This window comes from Stegostoma tigrinum, chromosome 25 (genome assembly GCF_030684315.1).
Source record: "Stegostoma tigrinum isolate sSteTig4 chromosome 25, sSteTig4.hap1, whole genome shotgun sequence".
In the NCBI taxonomy this organism is placed as follows: Eukaryota; Metazoa; Chordata; class Chondrichthyes; order Orectolobiformes; family Stegostomatidae; genus Stegostoma; species Stegostoma tigrinum.
Window position 1 is genome coordinate 16776668 of NC_081378.1, and position 16756 is coordinate 16793423.

General features: G+C 41.2%; 1 protein-coding gene across 3 annotated transcripts in view; it reads right to left on the minus strand.

Annotated features, from left to right (window-relative positions):
* tspan33a (tetraspanin 33a) overlaps positions 1–16756 on the minus strand; it is a 43341-nt gene that overhangs the window by 9928 nt on the left and 16657 nt on the right. Inside the window, exons 2-4 of one of the 3 annotated variants that reach the window (XM_048554350.2) lie at positions 6622–6679; positions 6251–6378; positions 4953–5027 (exon numbers count right to left, since the gene is read on the minus strand). In XM_048554350.2, the coding sequence (XP_048410307.1) occupies positions 4953–5027; positions 6251–6378; positions 6622–6679 (261 nt within the window). The remainder of the gene's footprint in view (positions 1–4952; positions 5028–6250; positions 6379–6621; positions 6680–16756) is intronic. The other 2 variants (XM_048554352.2, XM_048554351.2) reach the window with 2 other exon arrangements.

Consider the following 16756-nt stretch of genomic DNA (forward strand, 5'->3'; position numbering starts at 1 on the left):
AAGGAAGCATACGTCAAGTATAGACAGGAGAAACGGAGTGATTCCATAGAAGACAATAAAAGAAATAAGAATATACTTAAGGGGGAAATCAGGAGGGCAAAAAGGGGTGAGGAGAATCCAAAGGGATTCTACAAATACATTAAGGATGAAAAGGGTAACAAGGGAAGAATAGGGCCCCTTAAAGATCAGCAAGGCCACCCATATGTGGAAGCGCTGGAGATGGGAGAGATACTAAACGTGTATTTTGCATCAGTGCTTACTGTAGAGAAGGATATGGAAGAGACAGAATGTGGGAAAATAAACAGCAACATCTTGAAAAATGTCTATATTATAGAGGTGGTGGTGCTGGATGCCTTAAAATGCACAAAGGTGAATAAATCCCAAGGACCCGAACAGGTGTACCCTAGAACTCTGTGGGAAGCCAGAAAAGCGATTGCTTGACCTTTTGTTGAGAGATTTGTATCATCAATAGCCACTAGTGGTGATGTACCAGAAGACTAGAGGTTGATTAATGTGGTGCCACTATCTAAGAAGGGTGGTAAGGGAAAGCCAGAAAACTGTAGACCAGGAAGCCGGATGTCGATGGTGGGCAAGTTGTTGGAGGGAATCCACAGGGACAGGATTCTCTGGCATTTGGAAAGGCAAGGTCTGATTCGGGATACTCAACATGGCTTTATGTGGGAAGCTGTGTCTCACCTGACTTGATTGAGTTTTTTGAAATAAATAAGAGGATTGATGAGGGCAGAGCAGTGGATCTGATCTATATGGACTTCATTAAGGCATTCAACAAGGTTCCTTGAGAACTAATTATCTGAATACAGAACTGGCTCGAAGGAAGAAGACAGAGGGTAGTGGTGGAGGGTTGCTTTTCAGACTGGAGGCTGTGATCAGTGATGTGTATAACGATTGGTGCTGGGTTCACTGCTTTTCGCCATCTGTAAGAGTGATTTGGATATGATTTGGATAGAAGGTACAATTAGTAAGTTCGCAGATGTCACCAAAATCAGAGGTGCAGTGGACAGTGAAGGTGGTTACCTTAGAGTACAACTGTATCTTGATCAGATGGGCCACTGGTCCGAGGAGTGGTGGATGGAGTTTAGTTTAAATAAATGAGAGGTGCTGCATTTTGGAAAGGCAAATCAGGGCAGAACTTGTACACTTAATGGGAATGTTCTCGAGGAGTATTGTTGAACACAGATCTTGGAATGCAGGTTCATTGTTCCTTGTAAGTCGATAGGATAGTGAAAGTGGTATTTGCTATGCTTGCCTTTATTGGTCAGTGCATTGAGTAGAAGAGCTGGGAGGTCAGGGTGAGGCTGTACAGGACATTTGTTCAGTCACCACTGGAATACTGTGTGCAGATCTGGTTTCCCTGCTACAGGAAGGATGTTGTGAAACTTGAAAGGGTTCGGAAAAGATTTACAAGGATGTTGCCGGGATGGAGGGTTGAGTTATAGGTACAGGCTGAATAGACTGGGACTATTTTCCCTGGAGCGTCGCAGGTCGAGCGGTGAACTAACAGATGTTTATAAAATGATGATGGGCATGGATAGAATAAATAGACAAGGTCTTTTCCCTGGGATTGGGGTGGTAATCCAAATCTAGACGGCATAGGTTTAAGGTGAGATGGGCAAAATTTAAAAGGGACCTCAGGGGCGACGTTTTCACACAGAGGGTGGTGCATGTATGGGCTGAGCTGCCAGAGGAAGTGGTGGAGGCTGGTACAATTCCAACATTTAAAAGGTATCTGGATGGCTATACAAATAAGAAGGGTTTAGAGGCATAGAGACCAAATGCTGGCAAACGGGACTGGATTTATTTGGGATATCTGGTCGGCACGGACGAGTTAGACTGAAAGGCCTGTTTCTGTGCTGTATATCTCTGACTCTATGACTACTACTTCAGTGAAAGGCAGTTCAAATTCCACCATGCATGTGGGAATGAATTCAGTTCTAAGTAGCAGCATTTGAAAATATAAAGCTGATACCAGTGACAGTGACAATGACAACAAAGCAGTTGGTTTGGCTTGACAACAACTAACTGGTCACCTTGGGAAGGAAATCTGCCGTCGTTACCCAATTCAGCCTACACATGACTCTAGTCACATGTTGTGATTGACTTGTAATGCTTGCTGAAGTGGCCTAGAAAACTACTACAAATGGGAACAGCAAAACCAGCTTTAGCAGATGGTCGTGGCTGATGAAGATGCCACTATTTCTACCACCAGCTAGAGGAGAGATTTGGCCTGTTGGATTTGCAGTGATTCACTTCCACAGCATACTGTGTTTGCAGAGTGAACCAGCAGAGGGAGCAGTAACTCCATAAAAGCAAAACCAAGCTCAATGGAACTTGACCTCAAGAATCCTTGGGTTAATGCTTCCCAGTTTCTTCCTTTGCCAACATAAAAATGTTGCAAATGTTGTAATATACATAGAATTCTATGAACAGATCTCATCTCCATATTAGGAAAAAGAGAGGCATAGCAGGAAGATTTCTAAAATGTAACACCACAAGGGAAGATTTATCATGAGAGACTGAGTGGTTGGGGTTCTTTCCCTAGGGGAAAAAGACTGAGGGCGACTTGATAGCAGGCTTTAAGAATATGAAAGTAAAGCAGAAGATGTAGCCAGTTGAGCAGAAGACCAAATTTAGGAATCAACACAGAATTCAGAAGTTTGAATGTGAATTTGCTATTATAGGGAATAACTGAAGCCAATGGCTTAGATACATTGCAGACTAGACAGCTACATGAGAAGAGAATTGAAAGGTATGCAAACAGTGAGACAACCAGAACAGATTACTTGAGCCAAATGAGTTTTCAACACAACAGGTCAATGCATTTGATGTGCCTTCATGGGAGTTTTTATGAGAGTATTTTTTTGTTTGCACAAATGAAAGGGGCAAATAGAACTAATTTTCACACATCTATGATAACAATTATCTAATATCTTCTCCAGCTAAGATGGAACTGGTGTGAAGACATTACAGAACGTTCAGTAACCAAGCAGTGTACTACACAACAGCTATGACTATCTGTCCAAAAAAAAGTACAAGAATCCCAGTATAGAGGCACTGCCCCTAGTGTGGTATATAAGCTCCATTCCAGAATGTGACAGGAACACAAAAAAGGGTTGATCCAGAAAGTACATTGTTTATTAATTTTCCACACACCAGAGTGGTGAATGCATCTCACACAGATGACAGTGGAGCCATGCTACTGGACACTAGCAACCCCATGAACGAAAGCCCAAAAATAACACCATTCAACAAGTGGTTCAGTTTACAGACTGAAAAAAACTAAAGATAATGAACAAAAAGCTGCGTCAACCAAAAAGCGACCATTAAACGGTCAAGTTGTTGTAAAAACTCAATTGCTTCAACAATGTCCTTCAGGGTCAGAAACTTGCTGTCCTTAGTTTAAGAGTCTCTAGGATTTTTTTTTAAACCACAAAGGGCTGCTGATGTTGGTCATTAAAAATCTACCTCAACTTGAATATACTTAAATAGGTAAAGGGATCAAGTGTTATGAAGAAAAGACAGGAAAGTGAAGTTGAGGATTATCAGATCAGCCATGATCACAGTGAGTGGCAGTGCAGGCATGATGGGCTGAATGGCCTACTTCTAATCCTATGTCAAATGGTCTTACTGATCTATGTGGTTCTAATTCAACACTACCACAATTAACGCTCAACTCTCAAGTAACTCAGATACATTAAAATTCATGACAGATACACACTGCGAAGGAAAAGAAATCTCAAACACCTTGTTAGGACAACTAAACGTGAACAATAAGTGACAGTCCTCCTAGAACAATGCATATCCAAAAAATTACTAAAAAGGTTATATTTTGTAAAGTTTGCAAATATTGAGTCAGGTGTTCAGAATTCTTGGAGATTCTCTATCTAATACATAATCAAAATATGCAAGACTAGTGCTGTAGAGTCATAAGAGGAGGTTAGATAGGCTGGGACTATTTTCACTAGAGCATAGGAGGCTGAGGGGTGACCTTACGGAGGTTTATAAAATAATGCAGGGTGCAGGTAAGACAAATGGCAGGTGTATTTTTGCTGGGCTGAGGGATTTCAAGACCAGAGAGCATATTTTTAAGGTGGGAGAAGAAAGATTTAAGAAAAGACATGAGGGGCAACTTTTTTTTTAGTTACAGTGTGGTTTGTATGTGGAATGAACTCCCAGAGAAAGTGGCGGATACCAGCACAGTTACAACATTTAAAAGACATTTGGATAAATATACGAGTAAGAAATGTTTTGAGGGATATGTGTCAAGTGCAGGCAAGTGGGACGAATTTAGTTTGGGATTATGGTTGGTGTGGACTGGTTGGACTGAAGGGTCCGTTTCCATGTTGAATGACTCTTATAATGCAGTTTCACTGGTTTTCAATAGTTTCAAGTCTCTTTTCTCTGAAAGCAGTGGTTATAATTTCAAAATCTTGCTTTGCCTTTGGCTGATTAATCTCATGGTTGCGTTTTAAATAAGTTGAAAGTAGCTTTTACCCCAGTTACTGTGGACACTGGGCTACATCACCACTGAATGAACAGCCTGATGCTAATCTTCTTGTAATCAGTGACACACAAAGCATGTATTTGGTAAAGTGAGAAGCAAATATGAATCTTTGCACTGATTTAGACTTTCAACACTGACACGCTTATGCTCCTCAAGTTCCATATTAGCAACCATCTGCTCCTCCGCCTTACTGTGTTAACCTCAGGGCTCATCCATGTGATGATTCGCCATAATCATCACATTCTCCACCACCCTTTCCATTTCTCCGACCATCTCTCGTGTTTTAAATCCCCATATTGGTATCACTAGATCACAATTTCCTCATTCATCTCAGCCATCTCTATCTCCCCTCATCTATACCCTGCCCCAACCCTTCCTTGCCAGGTGCACCTCCTACATTATTTCTCAATTCAAGAGAATAAAAGCATACCTTATCGGAAAAGACAAAGCCTAGAACGCCGGCAACCAATTGTAGCAAAAAAATCAGTGTCAGGCAGATAGAGAACTGGAAAATCAAATCACAACAAATCAAAATCAGAATGGCAGATTGAGTGTTGGAGCACACAAGGGGGCAAAGTTAATAATTCCACAGGTAGCACTGGGTAGTAAATTGAAAGGTAAAACTGTAATGAAGACTGACTATCAAAGTAGCCCAAACCCTGTAAATCCATGCTTGTCTCAAGTGTCCCAAACTAATACTTTATCAAATAGAAACACAGGAAGAAGCCATTTAGACTATCAGGCTCATGCTGGCTGTCACCATGATAATACCCTACATTCCTTCCCCACAGCCTGCAATTATTTTTTTCAAGTAATACAAGTAAGAAGTATGATTGAGTATATGCAAGGCTGGGCATTCCCGATTCTAAACTCTCACCGCATAAAAGACTCTCCTGGGTGTTATTGTTGCTTCTTCTGCCCATCATCTATTATAGCTTCCAGTTCTTTGACCCTTCCATGACTTGAAGACTTTCTGCCTGTCCATTTTGTCCAAACATCTTAATTTGAAAATCTCTGTCAAGTTTCTTCACCGATTCATCTTTGCAACCAAAGGGCCTGGGCCCCAGAAATTTTCTTGTGAATCTTTTCAACACCCTCTCTAAAGCGTTCACATTCCTCCTAGGTGGTGGTGGTAGCCTGCAATGGACATGATACTCCAGCTGACTGTAAACATTTACCAGAACTTTCTTGGTCTGGTATAGCCCAGGATTTCACAAGTTTTAACAAACACTTTCTCAAGCTGTCCTACCTTCACAAATTTTTGTACATTTGTCCCCAAGATCCTCCCCGTTTAGAACTGTGCACTTTACTTTATGTCATCCCTCCTTGTTTTCTCACCAAAACAAATCACATCATAATTCTCTACATTTAGATTCACTACCACATGTCTGTCCATTCCACCAACTTATACCCTTACGAACTTTATTACAATCCTCCTCAGTTCACTATTCAGAGATTTTGGTCATCTGAAAATTCTATTCAATTTCCTGCCGTTGACAATACTAGTGACAACAGTCACAACATGTAGTCTTCTAGAGAATCCCTCAATCTTACCACATTCAGATGTGGGCAAAGTAAACTGTAGGATATTAGACAAAAGTTGCTTGAGGGAGTTCTGACAGCAGAATCAGCTCAACCTTAGCCCCAAATATCAGTGAAGGAAGTCCCACCCTACCTAGTGTTACATGGCAGCTGGGCACGCCCCCTAGCCTGAAGCGTGTCACATACCGTCTGAAGAAGGCAGATGTTCTCACGCAGCGATCCTATACAGCCGCAGAATGTGATCAGGAACATCAGCGCACCTACCACGATGAGGAGGATGGCAGGGTCCACCGCAAGACAGGCCATGGCAGCCTCTGAAAAAAGATGACCAGTGCTGTAACCCACAATGACACAACCTTCACTTCTCTATTCCAATCCACCCCCGCCCCATCTACATATCCGCTATTTTCCTCACTCAAACCCCACCCTTTGTTCTGCAATCCTAACTAAAAACTCTTTTGCACCCCACTTCTCCCTTCACAACCTGAATTCTGCCCTTTCTCCAGTCGTTTCCAAAGCACTGAAGACATTAAATAATAATATATCACATCACTCACCCGCGTGCTTCATAACCCTGGCATACAAACCGATTCCAATCATCACCATGGCAATACTCTAAAAAGAATAAATACAATGAGGATACATTTAGTCAGGAAAATTAGATGTCATTGCCAATTATTGTGAGGTTTAAGCTCCACTTTAGATTGGCTTCTTTCTCAACAGCTATGAATGATACCCTGATCTTTAAGGCTGTAACAAGTGTCCAGTTTCCCAAGTGGGAGACAATTGCCTTTCTCAATTATATTTGCATAATTGGCTCTCAGGACATGGCATTTCTTAAGGTTACTAGCACTCTGAATAATCATGGATGCTCCAGGACAACGTGCAGAACACCACTGAAATAAAACCCAGATGAAAATTCACTCAGCACATTTCATTAAGTATATACCTGTTTTTCTTTCTACACTTATAGGACATGAGGGAAAGAAAGGATTTTTTTGATGGACCGACATTGGGGAAAAAAAGGAGTTTGTTCACTCTCTGATGAGAAGACAGAGGTTGAATGTCTTAGGTGATCAATGGCACTGGTTTTGTGTTTGGTGATAAAATAATACTAGCCAGAGAAGACAATGCAAGCATCATTGACAAAACCAAATGAGGAGCATCCAACGCTGCCTTTAAGCAGTGGTGCTGCATGGTGGCACAGTGGTTAGCACTGCTGCCTCACAATGCTGGGAACCCAGGTTCAATTCTGGCCTCAGGCAACTGGGTTTGTGAGAGAGAGAGACAGAGAGAGAGTGCGTGTGTGTGTGTGTGTGCGGGTGCGTCCCCTCACACAGTCCAAAGAAATGCAGGTTTGGTGGATTGGCCATGAGAAATGTAGGGTTACAGGCATACGGTAGAGGGGTGAATCTGGGTGGGATGCTCTTCAGGGAGTCAGTGTGGGCTTGTTGGGCCAAATAGCCTGTTTCCACACTGGAGTGATTCTATGACCTTCAGTCAACTAAGTAGTTGATTCAAAAGTTAATTAAAGAAGCTCATCAATTTGGTGATGACAATGGAGATGAACAGGAGGGAACATTATTTACCAAAGAAACAAATGGGCCCAATAACCTCCTAACAAGACAGGATCATGTTTCAGCTCACATGCATCCCTGTGCATTCAAATCCTAGATTTGGAACAAATACACATGAATAATGAAACCCCTCAGCCATTTTTGGATTTCAAAGGCTTGCCAGCCAGGTTTGAGAGGTCAAACAGACCTCATCGGCTATTATTTGGACACCTCGAAACTTAAGGAGGTAACTTTGAAAGAGCTCACTCAGCCCCTCAATTTATTGGATTCTAACGATGATTTTTAAATATAGACAAAGACACAAAAACATTGCACAAAGTCAGTCTATTAATTATAGAAGTCTAACAGCTCTCATATGAGGCCAGCTGTTTCCTTTCAACATGTCTGGATATTGCTTAATAACTATCACTCATTCCCCTTCTGACTATTTGCTTGTTATATTAACAGATTCTCTTCTCTTTAAATGATAATTTCTTTATATTTTGAAAAGCATAAGTGCAAAGAAAATTATTTTTATTAATTCTCCTTTCTTTAAACTATTAGAAAATGTTCAATTACAAAGCGTTCCAAACCATTGGTTCCTACGTTCTTATAAGATAAAATGACCCTCTCTGAAGACATTTAATCATTTCTCAGTACAAGTATTTCTTTTTGTAAAACAATCTGAAAGTTGGTGTCTTGCATTAACCCATTTTATTTTAGAAATTTATTCTTTTCAAGGTTTCTTTTTCACACCATCAAGGTCAATTTCTCAACTTTTCATAAATGAATATTGTGCAGAAAGGAGAATGATTATCCACAAAACATGTTATGGGCCTTATGTTTGAGACTGCCCTTGTATAGGGGTTTAATAATGCAGAATGTATTTCTTCCATTCTTTGTACATTAAAAAAAATACTCCCACAGCTCCATAAATTAAACTGCAGTCGTCACACTTTTACTCCTCTACATTAGGCATTTTGATGCAGAGAATCAAGTGTTGTTTTCAGACCACGTGGTTTCTGTTGGTATCAAGAGGTTGATTACAATATACATTACCTGTTGGCAAAATATTATTAGTTTGTTTCCTGTAAGTGGAGGAATAAGCTCGCACATGCTCTTTTACCATGTCAACCAAATACTCATTTGTAGCACGGCCATGACTCTGTACATTGAATAGCCTCATACAATGCTGTAAGACTTGCCAAATTTCCTCTGAAATCTCAATCTTAAATAAATACCCTTCTCTCTCCATGCAGGCTTTCAAGAGCTCAGAAAGTGAGCTAATTGCAGTTCCTTCCCAATCCAGGGATGATCACGAATTTCTTTTTGATTTCTCCCAAACTCAGCTGATATATAGAGGGAAATCTGTTGGTCCTCTAAGACTTGACAAAATGCACAACTTTTTTTTCCACTGAAACTCCAGTGCCAATGAAATATTTCATTGCTATATTCATCACATAAAAATGTTCATATTTTACACGTATTCTAAACTCACTCTTGGTAAAATGTAAGCATAGACAATGATCAATGCAGCCAGCGTACCGAGTCCAATTCAGAACTATTTGTCCACTATTTTGTCAACAAACACTTTCTCTTTATATTACATAATATTGTAAATTGGATAAATCTAGTTGCTAAGTCTATGACTCCCCTGACCCCATGTCATCAAGACATTGCATAACATCATTAAAATCTCTCATTAATGAAAGACTCAACATGGGCCACAACAGCATTTGTTTAAAAAACATTGATTGCATCTACATGTTTAGGCTATTCCTGGTCCCCTACTCTGTATCCTTTAGTAAGCTTTTAACCTTCTGAGACTCCTATCACCTAATACCATTAATATCTTGATTAGGGAAATTCCCATTAGAGGAATACAATAAGGTCCAGATTATGTAAACTGTAAACCACAGACTCCCCCAAAAACAACTACTTTACATTTCATGATAACAAAGCGTAAAGCTGGATGAACACAGCAGGCCCAGCAGCATCTCAGGAGCACAAAAGCTGACGTTTCGGGCCTAGATCCTTCATCAGAGAGGGGGATGGGGAGAGGATTCTGGAATAAATAGGGAGAGAGGGGGAGGCGGACCGAAGATGGAGAGAAAAGAAGATAGGTGGAGAGGAGAGTATAGGTGGAGAGGTAGAGAGGGGATAGCTCAGTCCAGGGAAGATTGACAGGTCGAGGAGGTGGGATGAGGTTAGTAGGTAGGAAATGGAGGTGCGGCTTGAGGTGGGAGGAAGGGATGGGTTAGAGGAAGAACAGGTTAGGGAGGCGGAGATAGGCTGGGCTGGTTTTGGGATGCAGTGGGGGAAGGGGAGATTTTGAAGCTTGTGAAGTCCACATTGATACCATTGGGCTGCAGGGTTCCCAAGCAGAATATGAGTTGCTGTTCCTGCAACCTTCGGGCGGCATCATTGTGGCACTGCAGGAGGCCCATAATGGACATGTCATCTAAAGAATGGGAGGGGGAGTTAAAATGGTTCGCGACTGGGAGGTGCAGTTGTTTATTGCGAACCGAGTGGAGGTGTTCTGCAAAGCGGTCCCCAAACCTCCGCTTGGTTTCCCCAATGTAGAGGAAGCCACACCGGGTACAATGGATACAATATACCACATTGGCAGGTGTGCAGGTGAACATCTGCTTAATATGGAAAGTCATCTTGGGGCCTGGGATGGGGGTGCAGGAGGTGGTGTGGGGGGCAAGTGTAGCATTTCCTGCAGTTGCAGGGGAAGGTGCTGGGTGTGGTGGGGTTGGAGGGGAGTGTGGAGCGAACAAGGGAGTCACGGTGAGAGTGGTCTCTCCAGAAGGCAGACAAGGGTGGGATGAAAAAATGTCTTGGGTGGTGGGGTCGGATTGTAGATGGCGGAAGTGTCGGAGGAGTGTCCTCCTCCCTCACCCCCATCCCAGGCCCCAAGATGACTTTCCATATTAAGCAGATGTTCACCTGCACATCTGCCAATGTGGTATACTGTATCCATTGTACCCAGTGTGGCTTCCTCTACATTGGGGAAACCAAGCGGAGGTTTGGGGACCGCTTTGCAGAACACCTCCGCTCAGTTCGCAATAAACAACTGCACCTCCCAGTCGCGAACCATTTTAACACCCCCTCCCATTCTTTAGACGACATGTCCATCATGGGCCTCCTGCAGTGCCACAATGATGCCACCTGAAGGTTGCAGGAACAGCAACTCATATTCCGCTTGGGAACCCTGCAGCCCAATGGTATCAATGTGGACTTCACAAGTTTCAAAATCTCCCCTTCCCTCACCGCATCCCAAAACCAGCCCAGTTCGTCCCCTGCCCCCACTGCACCCCAAAACCAGCCCACCCTGTCTCTGCCTCCCTAACCTGTTCTTCCTCTCACCCATCTCTTCCTCCCACCTCAAGCCGCACCTCCATTTCCTACCTACTAACCTCATCCCACTTCCTTGACCTGTCCATCTTCCCTAGACTGACCTATCCCCTCCCCACCTATACTCTCCTCTCCACTTATCTTCTTTTCTCTCCATCTTCGGTCCACCTCCCCCTCTCTCCCTATTTATTCCAGAACCCTCTCCCCATCCCCGTCTCTGATGAAGGGTCTAGGCCCGAAATGTCAGCTTTTGTGCTCCTGAGATGCTGCTTGGCCTGCTGTGTTCATCCAGCCTCACATTTTGTTATCTTGGATTCTCCAGCATCTGCAGTTCCCATTATCTCTACTTTACATTTCATATTCAGTTTCATTTTAGCTTTTTTTCAATCAAAAACTTAAAACTATTTCTTTAAATACTAAGATTATGTCAGTTGATTTGTACTGATAAAGTGGTTTACTCCAGCTTCTTTCTAAACCTGGAAATAAAACTCTTTTTCGTGACTTGAGTGTGTGGTCAGTCCCAAGTCTGAAGCACATTGGACTCATGCGAACATACAGAATAGGGCATAAACAAACTATTTGGCTCCTTGAGTTTGCTCCACCATTCAATAAGGTCGATTCTTCGATGAAGAAGAATCCATTTCTGAAGAAGGGTCCAGATCCGAAACGTCAGCTTTCCTGCTCCTCTGATGCTGTTTGGCCTGCTGTGCTCATCCAGCTCTACACCCTGTTATCCCTTATTACAGTTGTATTGAGTCACATCTGAAACACCTGTTGACCGTTCTCTGGGTGATGAACTTAATTCTTTGATTACATATAGTCTGTCATTGTTGTTTGAATCATTTTTGGTTTCTGCCAAAATGTCATTATGCTCACTCTTCCTTTTAATTCTTCTTTCTTAGTGATGCTTTGCCCCAAATCTGGCCATCAATACATCTTTCCAAGTCTGACTATGTTTCATCTGCATTTAAGCAGATTTTGTCCATAAATGTTAATAAGTTATCTAAACCTTTCTCAGTGTCTAATCGACAAACATCTGAAGATACTTTGTACCTCATCCTGCTTTTGTTAGAAGTGCCAGCACCAAGGCCATTTCTTGGTTTCTTTACCCCTTGGATAAGGATGTAATTCATATCTATATGATCAATAGAAAACAGTGGATAGAAGGTTCAGCTTCAGAGAACATGGGTGGGAAATGGTATATCAATACTTTACACTTTGCCTCAGTTATTCTTCTCTAAAGTAATGCCAATCCGCCGTATGAATTGTGTGGCGTTCACTTATTGGTTACAAAAGATCACGTAACTTTTGGGGAAGCTGCATTTAATACTTTTAGACACAACATTGTTTCATTGGAGGCTTCACTCATGATGTGATCTAGCATAGTGACAAAACGTCTGAACGAGAACAAGCCAGCTTGGCAAGCAAGTCACTTTTAGACACAAGCTGGTTGAGAAGTTGTCTTGCAATAGAATTTGTGAGTTTTAAGTTGCAGTTTGTGCAGATCTGAGAAGCGAGACAGTTGAACTCAGACCTCTTGAAATCCTGCAAGGGGAGATATACATCTTCCTCAACAATGTGGGGAAATAAAAACTCAAGGAGTCTGAAAAGAAGTAATCCTAACTCAAGCAAAGACCCTTGTCCAACAGAGCAGTGACAGATTTGAGGATCTTCTATTGCTGTGCAATGGACAACATGATATCATCCCCAAAACAAAAACAAGCCACATGGTGGCTCGATGGTTAGCACTGCAGCCTCACAGCACCAGAATCGTGGGTTTGATTCCAACCAGACTGTCTGTGTGGAGGTTGCACATTCTTCCCATTTCTGTGTGGGTTTCCTCCAGGTGCTCTGGTTTCCTCCCACAGTCCAGCGATGTGCAGAGTTGGTGGGTTGGCCATAGGAAATGCAGGCTTATAGAGTAGGGCCAGGTCTGGGTAGGATGCTCTTTGGAGGGTCAGTGTGTACTTGATTGGCTGAAAAGCCTGCTTCCACACTGCAGGGATTCTATAATCCTAACTGAAATATCTCATTCCACTCTTGTGGTCTGGATTCCTAATCCACAGAATGTTCCTTTTTGCTTCCATTTTCCACTCAAAGAAATTCCTACAGCGTTCTCTAACTCATCTGTCCCATTTGTGAATGAATATACATGTGTTTGGGTTTCTAGGGATGTGGTTTAAATTTGCACAGTAATGGTTAATAAACAATTGGCAAAATAGATTACTATGAACAAACTTAACCCTTAACAAGCATTTTTGATTATTGATCTAATTTGGCAAGTTTCTTTTGTTTTAATTAGCAGACCAGTTCAGGCAACTTTACCATCTTGGTGACTCAGTTTGCTCATTTATATATTAGTGACGGCTCGTAGTGAGTGGAGCCTGATCCCAGAGCAGTGCACTCTTCCCATCTGGGTCATGGTAATCAATTAATCAATTAACAACCACCACTTGTTTCTCTTCTAATCTTAATTACATGAGATACAATCAATCATTCAGTTAGATTATGGCTGAATTGTACCTCTATCCATTTACATGTTTTCATTCCATCTCAATCCCCAAATATCTGTCAATCTTAGCTTTGAAAACATTGTTTTTGTGGTAAACCATATACAGACTACGGGGTAAAGCAATGACAATACTCCATGTGATCAACTTATGACTCCTCAGCTAACATTAACTCCTTTTTAAAACTGCTGATTATATTGCAAAAGTTTGATGTTAAACTCACAGCTCTTTTAGAAATAAGGAAACGAAACTGATAGAAAAGTGATGATTCTTGCATAGAAAATCACAGGAACAGCGAGATTAATCTGCAAAATAACCTGGAGCTGAATTTTTGCTTACAGCGTATCCCAATCTGGTTAGTCAACACAGCAGCCTGGGTCCCTGTAAGGCACATATAATGGCCACTTCTAATGCAAAAGAACTGCTTACCCTACGAAAACTGGGGTGTCTAAGGAGCTGTCCAAGGCCACTAAAAATGAAAGGGGGGTCCACACAACCTTTCTAGGGAGTCCAATCCATGTTAGAATACCTTGATGAGAGCATAGGGGATGCTTTATTCTCTACTTCACATTGTACCTGTTCTCAAGTGTTGGACAGGACTGGCTAGACAGGGCAAGTGCAACTACTAAATGCTCAGTGGAAAAAATTGGGACAGCAAATGAAAAAAACTGAACTGATCGTGAAACTAGAGAAGTAAGCAACATGTTTCAGGAATGAAAACGAATGTTGTAATGTGCTGCTAAATATCCACAAATTAACATACATATAGATAGATAGCCATGCATTTCAATCTTTACCAAAATTTCATATTATGTACCACTTATACCAGTTTTACAGACTTATACATTTATGTTATTGTATGTTATTCTGTATTTAACCAGTATTGTACCCACCCTCTCTACCTCGAAATTTCCTCCAGCCCTAAAAAACCTGGAAATCCCCTGTGCACTGAGGCATAGTTATCCTCAGGTTAAACCACTAGTCACCTCTCTCTCTCTCTCTCTCTCTCTCTCTCTCTCTATAATGAAAGCGTAGTTCTCAGTCTGTTAAGACAATGGTGACTTGACTTTACCTGGGTCTCCAGTACAGCCCTCATTTTTCTGATCCCTCCATTTGCAGTTGTGACAGGCCTTTGGCTTTCAAGGACCCAGACTCTGAAATCTCTGCCTCCTACCTCCCTTGACTTCTTCTATTTACGATGCATCCTAAGACTGACCTCTTTGATCAGGTTTTTCATCATTTACCTTTAATATCTCATGCAACTAGATTTCAAATTTTGTTTGTGAAAACCATCTAGCCAGTAATGATGCAGCAGGATAAATAAAGAGAAAAGACAACTATTGAAGCTAAAAGAAGAAGGCACGCACTATAAAGTACATTGTCAATGGAGAGAAGGACAAAACGGATATAAAGCATTTAGGAAAGAGATCAAAAAAAAACTTTTGTAGCCTAAAGAGTGGTGAGAATTTGTAACTTGCTGCTATAGGAAGTGGTTGAGCCAATAATAAATATTTCAAGGAAAGCTAAACAAGCAGATGAGGAAGAAGGAATTAAATAGGTGTAATTTCAGATTGGGAGAAGAAGGGTAGAAGATGTTTGAGTGTCAGCAGTAATTGGTTTGTCCAAAATCTCTTTCCATGCCAAATATTGGCTGCATGTAATTTGCAAGGTTCACCTGTCAAAAACAAGCTCAGTGTTTAGCAGGCTCACTCAGACTTTGGAAAGCGCATAGAGTTTGTTTCAGAACAGAGATTAGGCAGTGATACTTGCATCATCTCTTTACAAGCCTGAGACTTGGATAACTTACCAGCATCACAAAGTAACTGGAAGCATTTCATTTCCGCTGTCGATATGTAACAAGGATAACATTACTAACTTAAGAGTTTTTGCAAAGAGTTACACACACCAAGTGCATACTCATCATATCTCACCATTGCTGTGAGTCACATGATTCACAGAATTCCCAGACACGAAAGCCAACACTGCACAACCAATACAGCAAATCACACCATAGTGTATAATCAAGATTTGGCATATGTGGCACAGAAAAAGGTTTTGGACAAACCAATTACTGCTGATGTTCATGGTTCACTCATACATCTTCCACCTTTCTTCTCTCAACCTTACATCATAACTATTTAATTCCTTCTTCCTCATTTGCTTGTTTAGCTTGCCTTGAAGTGTATTTATTATTGGTTTAACCACTTCCTATAGCAGCAAGTTATAAATTCTCGCTACTCTTTAGGCTATGCAAGTATTTTTTTTGATCTCTTTCCTAAATGCTTTATATCCGTTTTGTCCTTCTCTCCGTTGACAATGTACTTTATAGTGCGTGCCTTCTTCTTTTAGCTTCAATAGTTGTCTTTTCTCTTCATTTATCCTGCTACATCATTACTGGCTAGATGGTTTTCACAAACAAAATTTGATCAAGTCTTGTTCACACAGACAAACTGCAAATAATGCGTATGAAACTAGTGTTCGAGGGATGAAGAGAGGCACTATATTTGTACTACCCTCACTTGAGTTGAAGACACTTGACTCTGTTTTCCTTAAATGTCAAAATTTTTTTTCATTCATTCACGGGACAAGGGTGTCACTGGCTAGGCAGCATTTACTGCCCATCACTAATTGCCCAGAGGGCAATTAAGAGTCAACCACATTCCTGTGGGCCTGGAGTCACATGTAGGCTGGACCAGGTAAGGATGGCAGTTCCCTTCCCTGAAGAACATTAGTGAACCAGATGGGTTTTTCTGAAAATCTACAATGGATTCATGGTCATCATTAGATTGTTAATTCCAGATATTTATCGAATTCAAATGCCACCATCTGCCATGGTGGGATTCAAACCCAGGTCCCCAAAACATTATCTGGGTCTCTGAATTACTTGATGGTAGAGATTTAACTTTGGACAATGCCAAATGAAGATGGCATCAACCTAGAAGAAACTAATTTCTTTTCTCTTAATGGTCATCCATTGAAGTGACACAGAAATCTATCAATTAGGAAAGCAAAAAGAATCTACAAAATTATTTTCTTGAAGAATGCGAAATGAAATAAAGTATTCTATAGGCACCAATTGTAGTTTCATTGGAAAGATGCAGGATGTGAGAGTGTCTTTGATTGTGGTGTTTCATTTGCTTCTTTAATAACTGAATGGCAGTAGATGTTCAAATGAATATGCACATTGGAGATTCATTTACTATGTCATATGCAAAGAGTTCTATATAAAATTTATATATTTGACCAAGATGAACAGTACTAGCCCC